Source organism: Natrix helvetica (assembly GCF_964273705.1).
Source record: "Natrix helvetica genome assembly, chromosome: 3".
Classification (NCBI taxonomy): Eukaryota; Metazoa; Chordata; class Lepidosauria; order Squamata; family Natricidae; genus Natrix; species Natrix helvetica.
The window spans coordinates 136,635,295-136,656,664 of NC_138549.1; the positions used below are offsets into that span (position 1 = coordinate 136,635,295).

A 21,370-nucleotide genomic window follows, 5' to 3' on the forward strand; every position below is an offset into this window, starting at 1 on the left:
AGACATAGTACAGTACTTCAGTACTCATGGTACCTCAGTACTCATCGTTAATTGGTTCCAGGAGGTACGTTGAGTACCAAAAACTAAAGAGTGCTAAACAATTTTTCCCCAGGAATAATGTAGTGAGTCATAAGGCAGCCGAACTGACAAGTTCTAGTTTGTGTGTTGAGTACCAAACAAACTGAAACGAAATGTTTGCATCAAAATGCGTTGAGTACCAAGTGTGATGATTTTCAAACAGTTGAAACCACTGTATAGACAAGTACCATAATACATCAAACCTGAGTGTTAACATGTTCTTTTTATTGTTTTGAAAAAACATATTAGCATCAGAACTTTCGTGTTAAGTCTGCAATCACTTGAGCATCCTTAGCTAAGAAAATAGAAATTACTGATAGGAAAATAAGTAGAATTTAATGTGATAGTTCTCAGACTGAGGATTACATTTCAAGTTTGTAAATTCAATAGTTTAGAAGTATTGGGAGTCTCATTTTTCACTTTTTCCCCTGCTGAGCTGTAGAGCTGAACAGCAGAAGCTTAGTTTCACATTTTCACATTTAATTTTTTTTATACATAATGGACAGTGTTTTATAGAGAGAAGATAGAGCCTGAGAATAAGTATTGGGACTCACATTTAACTAGCCTTTTAGACCCCACTAATTCATATTTTTGTTGGATACTGTCCAGTCTGCTTCTTTTCAAAGTTTTTTCTCTTTCTTTCTAGAATCCCATCTTTTTCAGAAACACTTCCCAAATTCTGATTTTCATAATAAATGGGAAGAATATATGCATATTTCCTTCTGTTATGTATTTATTCTAGCCATATGGAATATTACCCATACTTTCACATTAGTTTTTATAGGTATATAGATTGCCAGTTTATACAGTAAACTGTAGATCATCTCCAACCTGATAGCCATTCATAGCCTTACGTCGGGTACAATTCATAAAGCTTGAGTCTTTTTGAATTATCTGAAGAGTAACTTGAGTGGTCCCTGGTGAGGATCAAGTTTATATTAAGAAATGAGTGGTGTTATGGGTTATTCTAATATTTGTGATAATGTCAATGTTATTAACTGGGTTTCAGTTAAGTATAACATAAGGTAGAATGTTTAAGTAAGTATAAACAAAATGCTAACAAGGAAAATAACTTTTTACAACTTAATGAAGGTGCTTTTCTCCTCAGGTTGGTGACCAGATTGTTGAAATCAATGGTGAACCTACACAAGGAATTACCCATACTCGAGCCATTGAATTGATTCAGTCTGGAGGAAATAAAGTTCTTCTCCTTTTGCGACCAGGGACTGGATTAATACCAGACCATGGTACGGTGGGAGCCCAACTATTGAGTGTATAAGCTACAACTGATATATTCAACACAGTACAGATGTATTTATTGGTAATTTGAATAACTAGATGTTGAAACTCTAGAAAATTATAAATGACCTATTTAAATATTTTCTTATAAGTTGGATTTCACTTTATAGTTACTGTTTTCCAGAGAGCTTACAATGACAGCTAAAATAATTCAGTAATAATAAAAGTTAAAATTGTGCAGTGTAAATTTATTGCAGCACACAACTTGATGTATATTTCCGAAATATCCTGAATGTATATAGATCACAATAAGAATGTAAAAGCACAGGAAAGTAAGGATAGCTACAAGATCACAACACAAGGGTAAAGATGCTACTTGAGGGAAGTATGCAATAATTGGAGCCCTAACCCTAACCTCCTGCCAGAAGCCATCTAATCCCACTTCACTTAGCAAGCATCTGGGCTGAAAAATTTGAACTTTGATTTTAAATGTTCATTTAAAATGTATTTATTTATTAAATTTATTTGCTGCCCATCTTGTATCAAAACAACTCTGGGCGGCTTAAATCTTGCCTTTCCGCTTTAAAAGCATTCAACGCTGTGTTAGATACTGGGTACTTTAAGAAAAAGGGTAGTATGATCTTCTCAACATAGAATTTATGTATCAGACAGCTTTCCCATTGCTGATGCAGAAAAGCATATACATATAGCTAGAAAACAAGTTCTATTGTGTCTTCTCTCTGCTTATTACACCAATAAAAAGCTAATTAGCTGTCTCTTCTCTCTTTTGTCTGCTTTGTCTGCTCTTTTTAGACCAATTAGATTTTTTAAAGTTTATATCAAAAAGAGCAAAACCACTCTATACTAATCTTAAGATTTCTCCAAATCAGATTTTTATTAACCTGGTGTCTTCCAGGTACATTGGAGATAGAGACAACATGTCTAGTGAGAATTCTTAATATACCTGTACTGGTAGGGAATTGAAGGAGTTGTAGACTCCAATGCATCTGGAAGGCTCTGAATTGTGGTAGGCTGTCCTAAAATCTGTTGATGGGATGCTGAATTTGGAAATATCCAAGTTAGCGGAGATACTCTCTTCCCTCATATTCTTACACTCTGTTTGTAATCATATATTTCTTTTATTCTTTGCTGTGATTTTTGGTATATAGTCCTGGGCTTTTTCTCTTCCTCCCTCAGGTTTGGCTCCTTCCAGCTTGTGTTCCTACGTGAAAACTGAGCAGCATTAAAGCTTTCAGGGCTTTCTTTGGTCTTTCCTTAAACTTGGTAAATTGGCATGTATTGTGATTAGCCACATTTTATTTGTTTTGAATAATAGTTTTTCACTCAGCTAGTTTACATTTGACATAAATTGTGATAAGTGTAGGCCACAAGTAACATAGAGGAATCAATTTTAGAAGTCCTTAATTCCACATACTTTAGTTCATTATCCAAGGACTAGAAATGATACAAACCAACTGCTATAAAATCACTTTTTCCATCCTAGCACACCACATACTTTTGATGTATCTTTGATTAAAGTTCCTGCATACTTCAGCATCATTGTTACATTTTGTCTCCCTTTTGGACAGTCCTACTTTTCGAGAGGCAATCTCATTTCTCCCTTCTCTCAACTTGAAAAGTTGGTGAAAAGGGAACTAAGTATCTAGTGGCCATCTTTTATGCAGCCAAACTATTTAATTTAGTCAGGATTTGTACCCTATTGGCCATATTTGGGATTTGATTGGCCTTACATGATTGCAGTTCTGAGAATAAAAGATCTATAATCCACACAGTGCTACAAAATAAAAATCAGTGGTAAACAAATTAAAACTGAACTAATGGATAAGGAAAACAAGGTATATATTCTGAGAATAAAACCATCTACAAGAGAAAGAAATACTGTTTTCTCATAACATACTTAAATATATTAGTTTCTTATAGTATAAGTTGTTTTTGCATATTTCAATTATTATAATTGGAAGGGTTTTAGATATTGATACCACCTTTTTATTGTTTTGCTCTTATACATTATTTTTTATTTTGATATAGGTGGTCTGGATAGTTTTAATCCAGTATCCTCAAGTGTAACCCATGGTGAACATACTTCACTTTCCTCCTCATCACATTCTGCTTATACATCTGAAGCATCTCATTTGCCAGAATCAGAAGCTCTAATGAAATTTCAGATGTCTGAGAAACTAGAAAAACTGAAGAACACTGTGCCTGAAAAGAAAAGCACTTTAATGGAAAACCATTTGGAGATAAAGAAAACAGTTTGTCCACAAAGGCAGGTGAACAACTGGGACCACACTTTCATTCCAGATAATAAAGTGATGCACAGTACTGCACAACTCGCATCGGGCAATGCAGCCAGTAAAAGCCGATCAGCTAGTCCCCAGAAGTTGTGCAATAGTCCTTCCAGAGATCATAATCAACTTCTATTTGATAGATCTAAGGAATGTGAAACTAAACATCTAGATGAGAATTACTTAGACCACTTAAATAAGAGCCCCAAAAGAAATGAAAGTGGTAATCTGGGAACCTTTGAGAATGCTGATATAGAGAAAATCCTGGCCAAGGGGAAAAGAGACCAGTCTGTCAGTCCCCAAAAATATCCAAAGAGAGAGAGAAGCAGAGAAAAACTGAACATAGACTTTCAAAGCAAAGCTAATGATATAAGTTCTAGTAGGCTGCTAAAAACTGAAAAGATAAAATTAGGAGTCACAAAGGAAATAACAAAGCCAAATTTATCTACAAAGAACTCAAAATATCCTTCAGAGATACAATATGCCAAGGTAGGAGAACAGTTGCTCTCACTTTCCTCGACTAATCTGCCTGGAAAGAAAATCTTGGAAGATGAGACTATGAAAAGTTCTAAGCAATTTCAGAAGTCAGGTCTTCCTGATGATTCATTCATTTCTGTGGATAAAAATTCTAGACTTGAAGCAGATGAGCCTCTTTTCCTGAACAAATTGGAGCTAGCTGATAATACCAAAGACGATGGAATGTCCAAATCCGAGAGCAGTCCGGTAAAGAAAACAATCGTTCCGGGACCTTGGAATGTACCAAGTACAAGTCGTGTCACAAAAGCAATGGATCTGACTAACAAACGGGTTTGATTGACCAACTTTTTTAAGAACACATTTTAATCAAGTTTTTAAATGTAGTCATTAAACTTTTCCCCAGAAAACTCATATTTTTTTTAGACACCGTGACAAAATGAAAAGTACATTTGATTTGATCTTTCATTAGGCTGCATGAAGGACCTTTTCAGATTGCATATCAGAAACTCTTCAACAGCTGTTGTCCTTTTGTCTCCTTTGAAGATGGTGTCTTGCTGTTCCTGATGTTGCACTGCTAAGATTTTCTGATAGTATTGTATGTTAATGAACATTATTTAATGCCTATTATTAGTGGATCATAACTCACTACTTGTTCTTGTGCCAAGTTATCTACTGTAGCCCATTGAATCTTTTCCTGCATTTTCCACTGCCACAGAAAAGGATTTTGTTTAAAATGGGTGTTTACTCAGGCATGCTGCATGTTTACATAGGGAATACTTCTAAGTTCTCACAGCTAAAGTAAAGGCAGGGTGGCTGTGATTTTCTTGACTTTGGGGAGTCAAAACGTTAGCACACACTCAGTTGCCTTTTTCACAATTTTTTTTCTTTCCTTCCCAAACTTCTCAATCTGCAAAATAACTGTAAAAAAGACAGTAGCCCTTTATCAATAAATATATGACACCTTGCTATTTTATTCCAGTGATATTATTTTACCTGTGATACAAATTTAATCTTAGAATTGAGCAGTTTGGAACTCACATTTGATGGGATGAGATTAGGAGAGCAAATGTGTCAGGCACATAATCAAATTATTTCCTGATACTTATTATAACACGTTAAAATTAGAAATTAAACATGCAATGAATGCATATGCTTCTTAGCTTTCTGTCATGCAATTCATCAGAATTTCCATCTGTTGTTGGTTATTTTTTGGGTTAATGCTGGCTAAATACTTGAACATTTGTTGCCTTGCTCAAACATTTTAAAATCTTAAATCCCAGCAAGCAAAATAAATCAGAACTTACCCACCAAAGTAAAATTCTTAAGTGTTGTCCTTGTGCCTATTAACAGAAGCCTGTTACACTGGCTTCCAAGTTTGTACATAAAGTACTTCCAAATTTAAAAGATCTCTATGAAATTTCTTGTGCATGATTATCATAGTGGGAGGAATGTTATGGGTACAGCACTAATTCTTTAGGCGTATAAGTTATTGGAGTGGCAACCTCTAGAACAGGGGTGTCCAAACTTGGGAACTTTAAGACTTGTGGACTTCAACTCCCAGAATTCCCCAGCCAGCCATGCTCTAGAACAACAAACTCTTGTCATTTTTAAAAAATCATTCCAGCAATGAACTCAGTTTCCTTTGAATGGATTTGAATGAAGGGCAGTGGTCAATTAAGAAAAATAAAAATACATTCTTACAGATCTTAGCAGTCGACATGGATAACTTAAATAATTTGTGTGTGTGCACACATGGGTATATATTTAAGATGTTTAATGTCTTTATTGAATTGCTTTCTTCCAAATTCCTCATGCTTTTCGGATGAGCCATTTTGTATTAATTTTTCTTTTTGTCATGTTCGAATTTCTACTGAAGGTATTTTTTTCTCCCCTTTCTTCAAGCAATTTTTGTCCTCCTCTCTCTTCAATTTTTAGTTATCGTGAAATGCTAATTGTGTACATGCTATAGTAGAACAACTATTCTCTTGATGTCTATAATTGTTTTATATTGGTTTGCAAGTTTGCTTTTCTTTATGTTTTGGGGACGCCTAAACAAAATATCAGTACCATAGTCCTCACACTAGCAGCAGACATGTATATATTGTGCACACCTATTTGGTATTGCTTCCAACTATTCTGATACTAATAGTCTCCCCTTTGAAGTAGTGAAATAGGTGTTCTTATTTCACTATTTTAAACAGAAAAAGTGTAAGCCTCCTATTTCGTGCACCAGTAAAATTTTGAGTTCTGTCTAGGCTGGATCTTCTTTTGCATATGCCTAGTTTTGCAATTTAAGTTATTATCTCACTTGCTAGCAACTGAGGGCTTCAGAAATGCTGTTTTCAGAAGATTTTTGGTTTGCATTCAGATTTAGAGGGCTGACATACAGTTCTCAGTCTGATTTATTTGTTTTGAATGCTTTAGAAGTCATAGAAATAGATGGGGGAGAGACTGCAGGACTTTGGTAATTTCATATAATCTCAAAATGGACTGTGATTTTTGAGAAGATTAAACTGTGAAACTGCTCCCCCCTCCCTACCGCATGATTTTAAACTGTTTTCAAAGAGAATATAGCCTGCCACTTTGGAAGTGCTAGTGTTGCTTGCCGATGGTCTTCCTCTTGTGCCGATCCTATTAGCCCAATTTATCAGAAGCAATCAGACCAATAACAGATGATATATCAGCATGCCAGTCAACTATTAAAAAGCTGTGGAGTTTCCAGAAAGATAAGTTAGTGACTATGAGACAAAAAGATTTAGTCCTAAAGCAAACACAGATTCAAGGTTAAAGTCATTGAAGCTATTTAGACCCACAGGTATAAAAAATACAGAAAGCAAAAGAGTTCAAAGGCTACCTATTATTCATTATGCTACAACCAGATATGACATTCATATACCATGGTAGACTGAGAGTTTACCAATGTGCAAAATTCATTATGTAATAGCTCTGAACAAAACTTCTAAGACACATTTTACTTAGATATATATGATTACTGAATGTTATTCAACAACATTCTCCCCCTTACTGTTTGTTGATTCCTGTTTCTTGAAAATAGTTTGTACAATAGCTCAAATTGCAGTTCAGATGCAGTTGAATTTAAAACTCTATTCCTTAGACTTAGACATCTTGAGTATTTCTATTGGAATGAAGTACTAAGACAAGTCAGTTGTAGAAGACATCAACTTTTTTAAAAAAAATTGACATCTGATACAGCTTTTAATGTGTATTAATTGTGTGCTCTTATGATTTACACACTCAAAAGTTACTGTAGGAAGTATATGCAAATATTGTATAATATTACTGTGAAAATATTAAATATCTGAGTTAGACTATGTAAATTAACTTGACAAATATCAACCTTCAAAAGGTTCTATATATTTTGTCACAAAATAATATTGAATGAAAACTGCAGAAATATCAAAATAATAAAACTGAAAAAACTTTATTTTCCAACTATTCAGATACTGTTTATCCATTTAATGATGTGACCTATTTTGTTGTCTTCTGTTTGATGTGAGCCCTTTTTTTCCAGAAACTTTATATCTGTATTTAACTTGATAATAATGATTTAGCAATGTGGCCTTGGAATGTTCAGAAAATATGGTTGTATTGGATGTAAATGTTTTATTTTGTACAGCACCTTTATATATTCACTTCTCAGATTCTGATTAGAAAGATCTGTAAATCACTCATTATTTTTTATATAGATACATTAAAAAGAACATCTGATTTAATAACTTTGATTCTTTGTTACCCCTCTTAATGAAAACCTTTCTCCTGTTGGTCCGTAAATTAGAATACAGTTAGACAATGTATGATTTCTACTGCAGCAGTGGACTCTCTTCCATGCTTTTAATTAAGTACGCTGCTGGAATCTTTAGTTGTGGAACAATTACAGACACTTCCAGATGAATATTGCTCTCCAGCTATTTATTATTTTGCAGAACAACCCCTATGAACCCAGAGACACTTTTATAATTTACGATTACAGACAGCAGTTAGTTTAGGAGAGGTTCTGAGACACCTCTCTGCAACTGACTTGGGAAGACCTGGGAATGGCATTTGGGAAAAAATAAGAGGCAGACTACAATAAGAGTACATGTAGGAATAATTTGGAGATAACTGTAAAGAGTGTACTGGGAGATAAGGGAAATTGATCTGTTAATAGTAAAATATGGATTGTAGGATTCTTGTGGAGGAAAAATTAAACACTTTGATTCTAGATCAGATGAGTTGCAATTACGTGAGGAACTTGATATGGTTGACCACAAATAAAAGAATGGATTTGCATTTTTGGTTTTTACATCATCCTTACTGCGATTGAGGCTCTTCAAAAAATAAGAGTTTGCCATTCTATGATCTTTGTGACATCACATGCATGTCCAAAAGGGATGGAGCTTTTGATACAATGCTGCTTAGTTCTGCAGACATCTCTGTATGAATCTACAGTTAGCAATAAATACTTGCAAGCGTATCCTTTTCACTGGAAAAAACCCACAGCAAACCATCTCTGGCTTCTCTCTTGACTTCTGTTTTATTTGTCTTTGTTACTAACATTTAATTTCAAATCCTATCATACAACATCCTTCAGCAGCTTACAAGAATGCCAATAAAAGCTTTAGATGGAATACAGAATGTTCTAAAGGTGTTGCTCCCAGAAAAAAAAAGTTCTTTGGAAAAAAAAAACCTAATGCTTAAATGCTAATGACACAGCCAAACTTTGGTAACTCCTTTTACACACCCATTAATACTTTTATTCTGTGAACTTGGAAACACAAGGCAGAAAAAACATTTATAAACTGATCTGTGGAGGTAGAAAACGGAATACATATATAAGAAAATGTTATATATCCAGTTCTAACAATTGGGAAGGAATGTAAACCTTTTAAACAAACCTTTACAGTAAAAATTTCTTGAGAACCAACCCAGTTGTCAAGGTGCTAATTGCTAGCAATTAACAATATTATCATCCCAGCAAAAACATGAGTTTCCAATTGTGTAAAACATGGATAGCATATCAGCATTTTTATTTTATCATAGATAAGACTGCTTTGCTAATTCAGATCATTATTTGGAGAATTCTAATAGTATCTTTAAATTAAATCCCCCTGGTCTATGGCAGATCTACTCTTAGCCATCTTCTGTTATTGCTATATTGTGTTACTGAGCAATAGAAAGCTGAACTGTAAAATGGCTGTAAAGAGGTTTTTTTGTCGGAATAAATTTCATTCTCTCCCAATACAGCAAAACAAGCAGGCCCAACTATCGTTCAAGAAAAAAACTGTGAGAGGCATTTTGAAATGTAAAAAGTAGGTCAACTGCAACTTACAGAAAATAGGTGAGCTTGCCAGAAACAAAACACCTATAACAAACAGCAATATTCACCTTATTGTCACAGTGAGTTAAACAGGCAGTTTCAGACCAGAATAATGCTGGCTTTTTTTTTTTTTGTTTAATAAACCTTGTTGCAAGACATCTAATTTCATATTGCTTTGCTCCATAGGAGCAGCTGGTTTAACCAACTTAAGATGAGCACATTAGAATTAAGTTATTTATTAAGCTTTATTTCACCATCTCTTCAAGCTGTGACCTCAATGAAAAATTGATTCTAAATTCTTAAGAAAATGTATGAAAAATATGGCATTTGTATTGATGTGAGGACTGGCATAATTAGAAAAGCACTTTCGATGGCCATGCCAATCCTATGTAGCACAGCAGAGGATGTTTCTGCCCAAAACATGGGCTGCAGCATCTTCTTTCTCATGGTTTGATTTTCCATAACTATAAACAAAGGAGAATAAAATAAACATTAAAATCAGAAAATAAATTTTAAACTCATGTGAAAGCCAAGTCCATTGGTGAAACTCAGGAATAAAAGTAATACTCTCTGCTGTTTTTGCTTCTCTTCCCAATATATTTATAAATTACTACTTGAAAGTCAAATACATAAAGAACAACTATGTGCATTTAATGTTTTATAAGCAAGAGTAGCAATGTTTTCACAATTACAGTTTTTCATGTGGTTGAGCAGACAGAATATAGCCTTTATGTAGCAACACTAGAAAAACAGATAACTGAGCTATCCTCAACAGGTACTTAGCAACACTTACTCTGATATTGAAGCCCAGCAAATCACTTATAACTCCAGAGACTGCCGATAGGATCACCACTCGTGTAATATTATAGATCAAGGGATTCATTGTCAATCCATATAGTCTAAATGGTGTATCTAACTCCTGTGGTTATGAAACAGAATTATAATGCAGCAGTACTGCTTTCATATAATAAAAAGATCATTCAACATCTTTTTTAAAATAGAGCAGAAGAATAAAGGCAAAAAAGCTGAAATTATTTATTTTTACCTTCAAGAGTTTGGTGGAGAGTTTAAGGACGTTATTTACTAGTGTGAGCTGTTCTTTCTTGTTTGGTTTCTTTTCCATCTTTAAGTACAAGTTTATCTGCAGGAGAATTATTTAAATGTTGTTTATTAAAAGTATGCAATTTTAATAATCCAGGTCTGCCTTGTAATGGCAGGGATGGCATATCCATTAAACTTTCCTTTATATTCCCTACACAGTTAGCACAAACATTAACAATAGCAACTTTTATAAATTACATCATTTTTTGTAGCAACAGCTAAAATACGGTATGCTTTTAAAAATATAGAACAGTCAAATACTGTACATACTCATACGAAGTCAAACTGTCTACCTTGATAACAACGGTATGATCATGAAATATATAATACATAATACAATACAATAGTAGAGTTGGAAGGGACCTTGGAGGTCTTCTAGTCCAACCCCCTGCCTAGGTAGGAAACCCTATACCGTTTCAGACAAATAGCTATACAACATCTTAAAGACTTCCAGTGTTGGGGCATTCACAACTTCTGGAGGCAAGCTGTTCCACTGATTAATTGTTCTAACTGTCAGGAAGTTTCTCCTCAGTTCTAAGTTGCTTCTCTCCTTGATTAGTTTCCACCCATTGCTTCTTGTTCTACCCTCAGGTGCCTTGGAGAATAGTTTGACTCCCTCTTCTTTGTGGCAAACCCTGAGATATTGGAACACTGCTATCATGTCTCCCCTAGTCCTTCTTTCTCTTAAGCTAAACATACCCAGTTCCTGCAACTGTTCTTCATATGTTTTAGTGTTCAGTCCCCTAATCATCTTTGTTGCTCTTCTCTGCACTCTTTCTAGAGTCTCCACATCTTTTTTACATTGTGGCGACAAGAACTGAATGCAGTATTCCAAGTGTGGCCTTACCAAGGCATTATAAAGTGGTATTAACACTTCACGTGATCTTGGTTCTATTCCTCTGTTGATGCAGCCTAGAACTGTATTGGCTTTTTTGGCAGCTGCTGCACACTGCTGGCTCATATACCGCACTTGGAAAGGGGAGAAGGCAATGGCTGCATTTCCCCTATTAGCTTGAAAGGATAACAGGTTCTAGAGAACAGATTTTCCAAATAAAACCTAGATGTATTCTTTAGCTGAAATATACTTTAAGAATCCTGACCAACAGCAAAAAATTTTTAGCAAGTATGCAGTTTTTAATAAACAATAATTTGAAAAAAATATAACCATGAAAATTTGTTTTATTAGACTAAAGGAAAATTGAAAGAAAATAAGATACAGGTTGCTAAAGACCTATTCATTGAATAAAATCAGTTCGGTCTTCAATTTTCATCAAATGGTGCCCATGCTTTAGCTTCTACAGGCATTTTTGAAAATTAAGATATTGAAATTTGTTTACACCCACTCCTCCCCAAAGAAGTCCACAACATTGTATCTTGGAGTTATAATTCATACATAAGGCAAAAGGCCTCCACAAAATTATTATCCACTTCTTGATCTTTGTCTTACAGTGTTTAGTTTTAAAACATGTCTTTCTTCAAGACTGACAAACCGAAGCTTACACGTTGGGTAACTAATATTTTATGAACCGTTCAGGGATCTGCTACCACCAGAAAACAGCCTCTGGATATTTAACACAATAAAAACAAAGTTAACAACTGCAAATGTGTGTTTACCTTCTACCTTATTATTTTTAGGTATTACTTTATCGATCTGTCCTAATGTCAGAGAAATAGTACAAAGAATCCAAAAGTACCTGTTCAGTTAGCAGAATTGAAATATTACTATATTTCTTGTTGGTTTCAGAGCCTAGGGATGCCAAACGCAACAAGAATAGGAGCAGGGCAGTTTCCCAGATTAGGAATTCCCAATTGTAAGCAGCACTCAAGAATGTCTTATGACCTTTTAAAACCTATGAAAAATAACACAACAATCAGCAAGCAGACTGGAAGTTATCTTTGCTCTAGAACAGAGCTTGGTTAATAATTTCACACAATTTAACACTACATCCTGCACAGTAAGAACACCCCTCTGTCCAGAAGATCTAAGAGGATTACAAATTAGCACAATAGCATATACTCTCAAAGCCAGGTTAGTTCAAACAGCGGGGGGGGGGGGGGGTGCACTTGTAGAATGACACAGGGATTATTTTCCCTTTCATTTACTGATCCTTCTCTATCCTGCCTGTTGTACCTGTCCCTATCCAAATTTCTCTAGTCTCAGATACCTAACTGCAGACGGTGATCTCTCCATCTTCTAACTCCATCTTCTCATACAAAATTGACATATTTATCTTCTAATCCACAGTTTTCCAGGTCAAAGTTATGATGAATTACAGTACAATAAATTCGTGAACTATTCAAAAGTTTGGCCAAAAACAATACTGTGCGTTGTTCCAATATCTAAGATGTCTAGAGTTCCCCAAGGTTTAAGATGGCATACAAGCAGATAAACAAAACAATATGCTTCTTAGCAGTACAATGCATTTATTACAACACAATGACAGAGAAACAAACCAGGCAAGTAGAATCTTTCTCAGTTTTGACTAGAGATGGGTAATATTATCCAATCACAAAATTCAGAAGAGATCCATCTGCCATTCACTGTTCACTTTAACTTTAGCATGCAAACCAGATGAGTTTCATGCCTTCTACTATCAAAAAGGATAAATGGCTATAGTTGCAGAATGTAGGTTTTCACAACCGCTATTTATTGATTAAATGACTTCTTCTGGATAATGCTACAGGAAACAACACATGCCAAATATGGTTAAGAAGCTTTGGGGTTTTTTTAAAAAATTCTTCAGCTCTTGACAACTTCATGCTTATGTCTATGCACTTGGGGAGCAAGACTTTTGAGGGGATTTTTCACTGCCTTCTAGAATATTTTTCTGCAGATAAATAAGCCCCGGTCATTATGAAGGCCTGTCATCCAAGTACTATCCAGATACTATCCCTACATTTTTTTTCTTTTTTCCTTTTCTCCCACTGCTATGGGATTTGTCTATAACAAAGGCCCTTTTCCTGGCTGTATTGCTAACTAGCTAAGTATCTCACCTTATATGTATCTTTATTTTGGATGCTCTTATATTTTTATTGTTTTAAAATGTTTTCATGTTTTCTTAATTCTAATATTGTTTTTGAATTGTAAGTCACCTAGAGTCATTGACTGAGATGGGTGGCTATAGAAATAGATAGATTGATTGAATGAATGAATGAATGATGCATGCATACATGCATGCATGCATGCATATATACCTTGTTTTCCCGAAAATAAGACAGGGTCTTATTTTCTTTTGACTCCCCCCCACCCCGAAATAAGCGCTTAGCCTTATTTTGGGGGAGGTCTTATTATTTTTGAGGTGCAGGAGGCAGCAAGCATGGTCACCTCATGGCTACTGCTGTGTTGCTCTGCCTCTCTTTTTGCGGTGGCTGCGCATGTTTTTAAATATTTTCAGGAAGTCTTATTTTCGGGGAAACAGGGTACATACATACATACATACCAAAAAAGGAGGCTAACAAGTGTGCAAAATATCATAAAATCATTGGAGACTCTCAAACATCACCCTCAACTTAATATAAATCCATCCTATTTTATGTGTTATTGATGGTCAACATTTTCTCTAAAAATAAACTAGAGATCTTACCTGTGCACAGCATATGAAAGCAATGGAAAGAGCCAGTAAGAATATGGAGGATACAACTACATCAACAGACCGTTGGGGGCCTCGCCGCTGGCAAAACAAACATACAAAATTGAAGTAATGAAGTACTGCATATAAAGAGCAAAAATTCTTCAGAGTTTAATTCTGTAGCAATGGCTCTACAATCTGAATCTTTTGTTTACAGCTGAGATTTCAGTGCTTTTATATCACTTACCTTTAAGTAGGAACGAAGTGATAACCAGATTTTAATGTTTTCTACTTTCTTGAGTCTGAAATGTGGGATTTCGTATTTTCTTGCTTTCCGAGCAGAAGTAATGTGACTAAAAAGTTTGGCAACCAGAAACCTCTGCAAAGAAAAGTGTCAATCAGAGCAAATTACATCATTTGAAAATTGCAGACAGATCTTTTCTGACTGCTACCTTTCAAAAGCTTTGCAGAACATTTTAATGATACATATTTCTCTAGAACAGGAATGGCATTATAAGAAGGGAAACTGATGCTTGTTTGTCATAGGGAAACATTTAATAGAATGACAATACATTCATTTTGCCACACGGTACAATCATGTGACAAAAGCAAGAGACGGCGACAGAGAGTAGTGCTTTCATTGACAGTCATGTGGTTGTTTTATTTATTTTTTGACAACTAAGACTAACCTGCTTGTAAGTCCTCTCAGCAACACACATCATGAAGAAAAACATCCAGGTGAGGCAGAGGCGCTCCAGGAAAATGATCACTGCAAGGGTGATTATAGGGGGGAATGGAGGACCCCCACAAAAGATATGCAGAACTTCTTTTGCACTCAAGGACCACATCTGCTCAAAGGTCTTTGAGTGGAAGAGTCGATAGAGGAAAGGAAGGAAAGCTAAACTGATGGTAACAATATTGCCCAGCCACTGATAACCAGATCCTTGGTGAAAGGCATTGACCTAATGGAGAGGAAACCAGTATCAGCACTTCACAGTTTACATACTGCACATTGAGACATGCAAACCATTACAGTATGAATTAGCGGGTTGCATCTAAGTAAGAATGGAAATCTCAACATTAGATTCAACTCAGTGAAGATGAGCTGCAAAATGGCATACATGCAAATTTGCAATCATATAAAGAACCATTTTCTATAGTTTTGGAAAATGAAACCCACAGAACCTCCAATTTAAAATATCTACTGTCCTCCTCCAAAATCTCACTTTCTTGTATTAAACACCCAGAGCCCCTCTCTGAGGGAGATGGGCAATTTATAAATATGAAATATAAATAATAGATATAGATAGAGGATGGATGGATGGGTGGGTGGGTGGGTGAGTGGATAGATAGGTAGGTAGATAGATAGATGATAGATAGATAGATGATAGATGATAGATAGATAGATAAGGATGGATGGATGGATGGATGGATGGATGGATGGATGGATGGATGGATGGATGGGAGAGGTAATAAAAAATAACATATTTTGCTTGTGGATACGCACAGCTGCACAGAATAGAACTGCTAGTTTTTTTTATAAGACTACTGAATGGGCACAATCCTTACCCTGTTCATAATGATTCCACTGATCTCCAGAACAGACATGTCTACTTTCTTGCACTCATTCCCCTCCCAGATGAGAGCACTCACTTTGGTAGAGGCAGGACTTGTATTCTGCAGCCAGAACAGGTGGTTCTGAGGAAGAAAAGTCATGCTGATGCCATATTCTGGAAAGTCTTTCTTTAATAGGGGTGGAAATGGTTTCAAAACAGCTCACTTAATGATTCTAAGCAAACACTTTGCCATTGAGTTCATACAGGTCAAAAGATGGCACCTATCTGAGCAAGCAGTCCCTTTTTGGGAGAGGGGCGGTCTAAAAATCTAAGAAATAAATAAATAAAAATAAAAAGCATAAATGTTATCAAAGTCCAACTTCCATGCTCATTGAGCATTTTAATGTCCCACTGCCTGTAACAGAAACTTAAAATATTTGATAATTACAAGAACAAGAACTATTAACAGGTCTTGTATGATATTAGTATATTTCAGATAGCAGGGTATCCACTGGGTTTTCCCCAGGATTTTTGTTTTTATCACCAACTCCTTATTGTCAAGAGAATGTAGGTCCATCTGTATTGAGTACAGATACAGATAAATGGTTTGATTTCTTCTTTTGGATGAAAGTCAAGGGATGAATTGGTGGGGGATGCATGAGGAAAGTCCTCCTCCTGCTACTGGAAGCAGCAAATGAGGGGGGTCTCTGTGTCTTTGGGTATTTGAATAGGTATTTTTAATGTTTGTGTGTGGAAGCTTGTGATACGATTTGGGCTGGTTGTCCTGTTGGTGCCAAGAGCTGTTGGGGCTAAAGTGCTTCAGGATACACAGCTTCTCCTTCCAGGGATTCATGGTAAGGACACCGAGAGGTTCTTGGTCTCATGTCTGGGAGGCAATTGGTTTGGGGATATTATTGGAGGGGTCCACAACATCTCTGTGGTGCTGGACATATATTGGTGTGAGAGATATAGCGAGACATAGGAAGACATGGGAAGACATATTAAATGTTTCCTATAATGTAATAAATGGCTATAACCACACCTACCTTTTGGTTGAAGGCACTTGGTAAGAAATAGTGCATCATCAAATCAATTTTTTTTCAGTGCCCCTGAATTAAAGTTGCTATCCTAATACCAGAAAGACAACAGCCATAGTTCCAGATTCAAACAGGAAAAGCTGGTTTACATTAGATGAAGACAGGCACTCAGTACCTAATAATAATCAGGTGTTTTCCTGGATTCACTGATTTCTACCATATAAGCCCAGGAAAGATCAGCTTCTTTAAGACGTAACCAAGAGATGCTACATGAGTGTCTCCGTCTGCTCCAAATCACCTTATCTCCACAAATGTGGGATTGATGACATTTCATCAACGTGCAATCAATGTCTGAAAACTTTTGCTTTAATTCCATATTCTTGTGGTCACACAATAAGTTAAGGTAAAGGTTCCCCCGCACATGTGTGCTAGTCATTTCCAGCTCTAGGGGGCGGTGCTCATCACAGTTTCAAAGCTGAAGAGCCAGCGCTGTCCGAAGACGTCTCTGTGGTCATGTGGCCAGCATGACTAAACACCAAAGATGCACGGAACGATGTTACCTTCCCACCAAAGGTGGTCCCTATTTTTCTACTTGCATTTTTTACATGCTTTCGAACTGCTAAGTTGCCAGAAGCTGGGATAAGTAATGGGAGCTCATCCTGTTATGCGATGCTAGGGATTCAAACAGCTGAACTACCCACCTTCTGATCAACCAGCTCAGCTCTTAGCCATTGAGCCACCGTGTCCTTTACGCAATAGGTTACAGTATATATAAATTAAACTTTTTATATTTTTGCTAGATGGTATCTTCTTGCTGCCACTTTTGCTCGATGGTAAACCATCTCTATTGAAAAAGACATTTTATTTATCCAGATGCTTATAGTTGGACAGAAATCCATTTAAAACTAGTACCACAACTTGTTTGCCAGAGAACATTCTGCTGCTGTCTCCCCGATGTTTTATTTGATTAAGTTACCATCACAAGGTGCTTTGCATCTTACAGACCTGCTGGAAAACATCATCCTTCAGATCTCGTTTGCTTGCTTTCTTGTTTTTTCCTTTGGCTTCCTCACTGTCACTGGTGAAAGAGGATCGGTACTCGGGTCCATGAAGCAAATCATCCCACAACATATCTTCTGTCTCAGAGTCATGACGAGTACTCTCCGAGTCTCTATGCGAAACACTACCGCTTTGAGATTCACTACTATAGTGGGTTTTGGACTCCTGTGAGGAAACGTTCAGAAAATAATTATTGCAATACTAATTCAATTAAAACCAATCACTGAATTCTTTATGGCCTCTCTCATAACAAGATACTCAGGTGCAATCTTTTAATTCGTTTAAGTTACAATGGTGCAGGCACCTGAAGTGGGTGGCTATATTAAATCTGAATAATCAATAGTTTTTAAAAAGCCGAGTCCCATGGAAAGCTACCAGCGAAATCCCAATAACCTAATTTATCATGAAAACTGTCTAACACAAGTTTGCACTTGTCCCTTTATCTTTCTAAATACCACAAAATACTAGTGTCAAATATTCCAATTTATCAATGCTGCAGAAAAGTTAGAGTAAGCACTAATCAAAAACACTGCCCTGATAACGCTGTTATTGGTATGACAGAAGAGATATACCTACTTCCTGATGTCAAATCCTATAACTCAGTGCTTCTCAATTATTTTCTGTCATGCCCCCCCTAGGAAGAAGAAAACATTTTGCGCCCCCCGCGCGACTGTAAATAGTATCATTTGTCTATAAAATTATTATAAGTACACCTCTGCATAACACTGTATCCTTATTAACGTATAAGAGAATAAAAAAAGAAAGAAATGTGGATCAATTTACAACAAAGAATAGCTTTATTAACTGTAGCAGAAAAGATTTAAAGGAGCACAGGATTTAAAGGAACACAATATTAAAAAAAACTTTAACCTGCAAAACAAAAATATATAAAATAATTTGAGCTGAGCCCCCCTTTACAGAGCCTCGCGCCCCCCCTGGGGGGCCCGCCCCACTATTTGAGAAGCACTGCTATAACTCAAGGCCCGGGGGCCAGATCCACCCTGGAAATAGCAAAGGACTGGCCTGGTACTTTTGCCAGCAAAAACGGGTACCCGAGCTCCATTTTCAGCTACACGGCCTCCTGCAACCCTCTGCCATTGAAGATGGAGCTTGGGAGCCTGTTTTCACTGGCAGAGCGCTCGGGCTACCACAGGCGCCCCCGACATGAGTGACGTTGAGCTGGCCACGCCCCCCCCCCCACTCCACCCAAGATCAAACACAACCCTGATGTGGCCCTCAATGAAATTGACTTTGGCACCCCTGCTATAAGTGCTATAGTGGATTATTTAACTATTCCAAAAATACTGAAGTATTAACAAAATGTAGAAACAAAACATAGAACATATTTCTACACAGGGATTAATTCTGAAACATAAAAATGCTGTTTGCAAATGAATTTATGTCCTGCTCTACCACTTGTATTAAACCATGATCTACACAGAAATATCAGCATTTAGCTCACTCCACTACAGCTGAGAAATGAAGGAAAGTTTCTTCAGACTATATAAGAACTTTTTTTGCTGATGAAATTTGACTGCCTGCTGTTCAATTTCAAAGGCACAATTCTCAAGGACTCCAGAGATCTCAAATAAGAGCCTGGAATTTGCAAGCACCCACATACCCTGTCCTTACGTGAAACTATAACATGCTAATTGGTTTTGATTTAACATACTGCATAAACTCAGCTTTTAGGATTACCATTAAATGTGAGTCAGGTCACTATTGTCTATTCCCCCAAACATGATTAAAACATGGCTCATTGACTATGTAATTCCAGCTCTACTCTCAGATGAAGAATCTTAAATCAAAATAATAATTTTAAAAAAGGATCAGCTGCATCCAGTAGCTTCACTTCACACAGGACATACTGTAATTTTTAATTCTGAATACCTCTTGAGGAATTGTTAGTTCAAGTTCTGATTCCACTACGCTGTCCGAATCTTGCATAGATTTCACAACCTCCTTGACCTGCCTCAGATCACAAAAAAATGAATGAAGAACTAAAATGTAGACAATCTTCAAAGCAAAAAATATGTCATATACTATATCAAAAATACAAGATTATATTGTATTGTACTTATTCAAGACCAATCTATATGTGTCTATAAGTAGTCCTCGTTTACTAACTGCCTTGTTTAGTGACTATTCAAATTCATAATGGTTAAAAAAAACCAGCTTTGTGACCAATCCTTGCATTTATTATTATCTCAGCATCCCCTGGTTATATGATCAGCCTCTGCAAACTTCACAATCAGCTTTCATCACGCAGAATTAACTTTTTCTTTCACATAAAAGTGAAATTCCAATGTAACGTCTGGCTTAACAACTCTGGCCATTTGCTTAACGACAAAAGCTGAAATGACATAAGTCCAATACAGTTGTGTGATTTTTCACTCAGTCACCACAACACTTAGTGATTGGGTTGACAATCCCAATTGTGATTGTGATTGGTAAGCGAGGACTGTGTGTGTGTGTGTGTGTGTGTGTGTACACACATATGTATCCTAATAACTGGGCTCTCTTATTATATCTATGAAGAAAATCCACTCTTAGAGAAGACCTTCAATCTTTCCTGTTTTTCAACTTTCCGTAGTGGGGCCTGGAGGAATATGATGGGAGAGATCTTTTCTTGAAAGTGCCTTAGCATCAGGATCTTTCAGTGAGTGAAAGGGTGATATCCAGAGATTCTATACATATACAATTCAAGGATTAAACTATTTAGATGCTTATATGTATTTAAAAAATTCATAAAACCTCCTAATCAGGTTGGGAGAATGACAGTTAGGAATGTAAAATGTTTTTTTTTCTTACTAACTAGAGATGGATCTTCAGAAATACTCACCAAATAAAAGAGACTACATTTCTAGATACATTATTTTGTTTTGGAACTGTTAGTTATGAAGGGAGACATACAACATCCCAACCAAGAACTGAATGTTATACATATGCTGTGAATATGATTTCCTCCCTATATCATGTTGTTACATGAATTATGATATCAAGACCAATAAACACTATTCTTCTTCACATAGTACATAGTTAAACTGGAATTCAATGCTGGAAGCTATGGTAATATTGGCCTATCCAAAAACTATTTGGATAGTTTTAAACAGGGAGAGGTTCATGGGAGACTATCATTTTTAATGGATGTTTACTATAGCCTAAATAATAGACAGTGTGACTGACAAATTACAGCAGAAGAAGGGTTGTTGCTTTCCAGAGCATTTTTCTGAGCTTTACACACACATTATCTGATATTAAAAAAATTGGATTACATGGGCCCATGAATTCCAGCAGAATTCACCTGAAATACATACGCAAGTATGTCCAAGGCAGTAATATAAATCAGTTAAAATATAATTCCAATGATATTTTGTAGTGGTACTAAATGGCCCTTTCTGCCAAATCTTCTCTGCCCAACAGCAATTGGTTTTGCTTTTAAAAAGGACTCAAAATGGATAGAAATGCTAAATATCTAATCTTAGATTATTTGTTTAATGTCAGCACTACTATATTTATCTTGATCTGTGTAGAAAACAGAACATAGAGACATTGAACAATAATTTTTCAGTTTGCTTCCAGAGATCCCAAAATAAACACCAAGGAGTATGAATTATAAACATGACAGAAT

General features: G+C 36.0%; 2 protein-coding genes across 4 annotated transcripts in view; one reads left to right on the plus strand and one right to left on the minus strand.

Annotated features, from left to right (window-relative positions):
- MAGI3 (membrane associated guanylate kinase, WW and PDZ domain containing 3) overlaps positions 1-8,685 on the plus strand; it is a 104,772-nt gene extending 96,087 nt beyond the window's left edge. The window contains exons 19-20 of the mRNA XM_081949175.1: positions 1,187-1,325; positions 3,367-8,685. Of these exons, the coding sequence (XP_081805301.1) occupies positions 1,187-1,325; positions 3,367-4,436 (1,209 nt within the window). The 3' untranslated portion in view covers positions 4,437-8,685. The remainder of the gene's footprint in view (positions 1-1,186; positions 1,326-3,366) is intronic.
- Positions 8,686-9,094: 409 nt separating this feature from the next.
- Positions 9,095-21,370, minus strand: part of PHTF1 (putative homeodomain transcription factor 1) — a 28,494-nt gene continuing 16,218 nt past the window's right edge. For 2 of the 3 annotated variants that reach the window (XM_081946517.1, XM_081946516.1), the window contains exons 10-19: positions 19,630-19,707; positions 17,686-17,904; positions 15,657-15,785; positions 14,777-15,049; positions 14,335-14,466; positions 14,103-14,189; positions 12,213-12,368; positions 10,463-10,558; positions 10,211-10,336; positions 9,095-9,881 (exon numbers count right to left, since the gene is read on the minus strand). In XM_081946517.1, coding sequence (XP_081802643.1) covers positions 9,861-9,881; positions 10,211-10,336; positions 10,463-10,558; positions 12,213-12,368; positions 14,103-14,189; positions 14,335-14,466; positions 14,777-15,049; positions 15,657-15,785; positions 17,686-17,904; positions 19,630-19,707 — 1,317 coding nt within the window. In that variant the 3' untranslated portion in view covers positions 9,095-9,860. The remainder of the gene's footprint in view (positions 9,882-10,210; positions 10,337-10,462; positions 10,559-12,212; positions 12,369-14,102; positions 14,190-14,334; positions 14,467-14,776; positions 15,050-15,656; positions 15,786-17,685; positions 17,905-19,629; positions 19,708-21,370) is intronic. The other variant, XM_081946518.1, reaches the window with a different exon arrangement.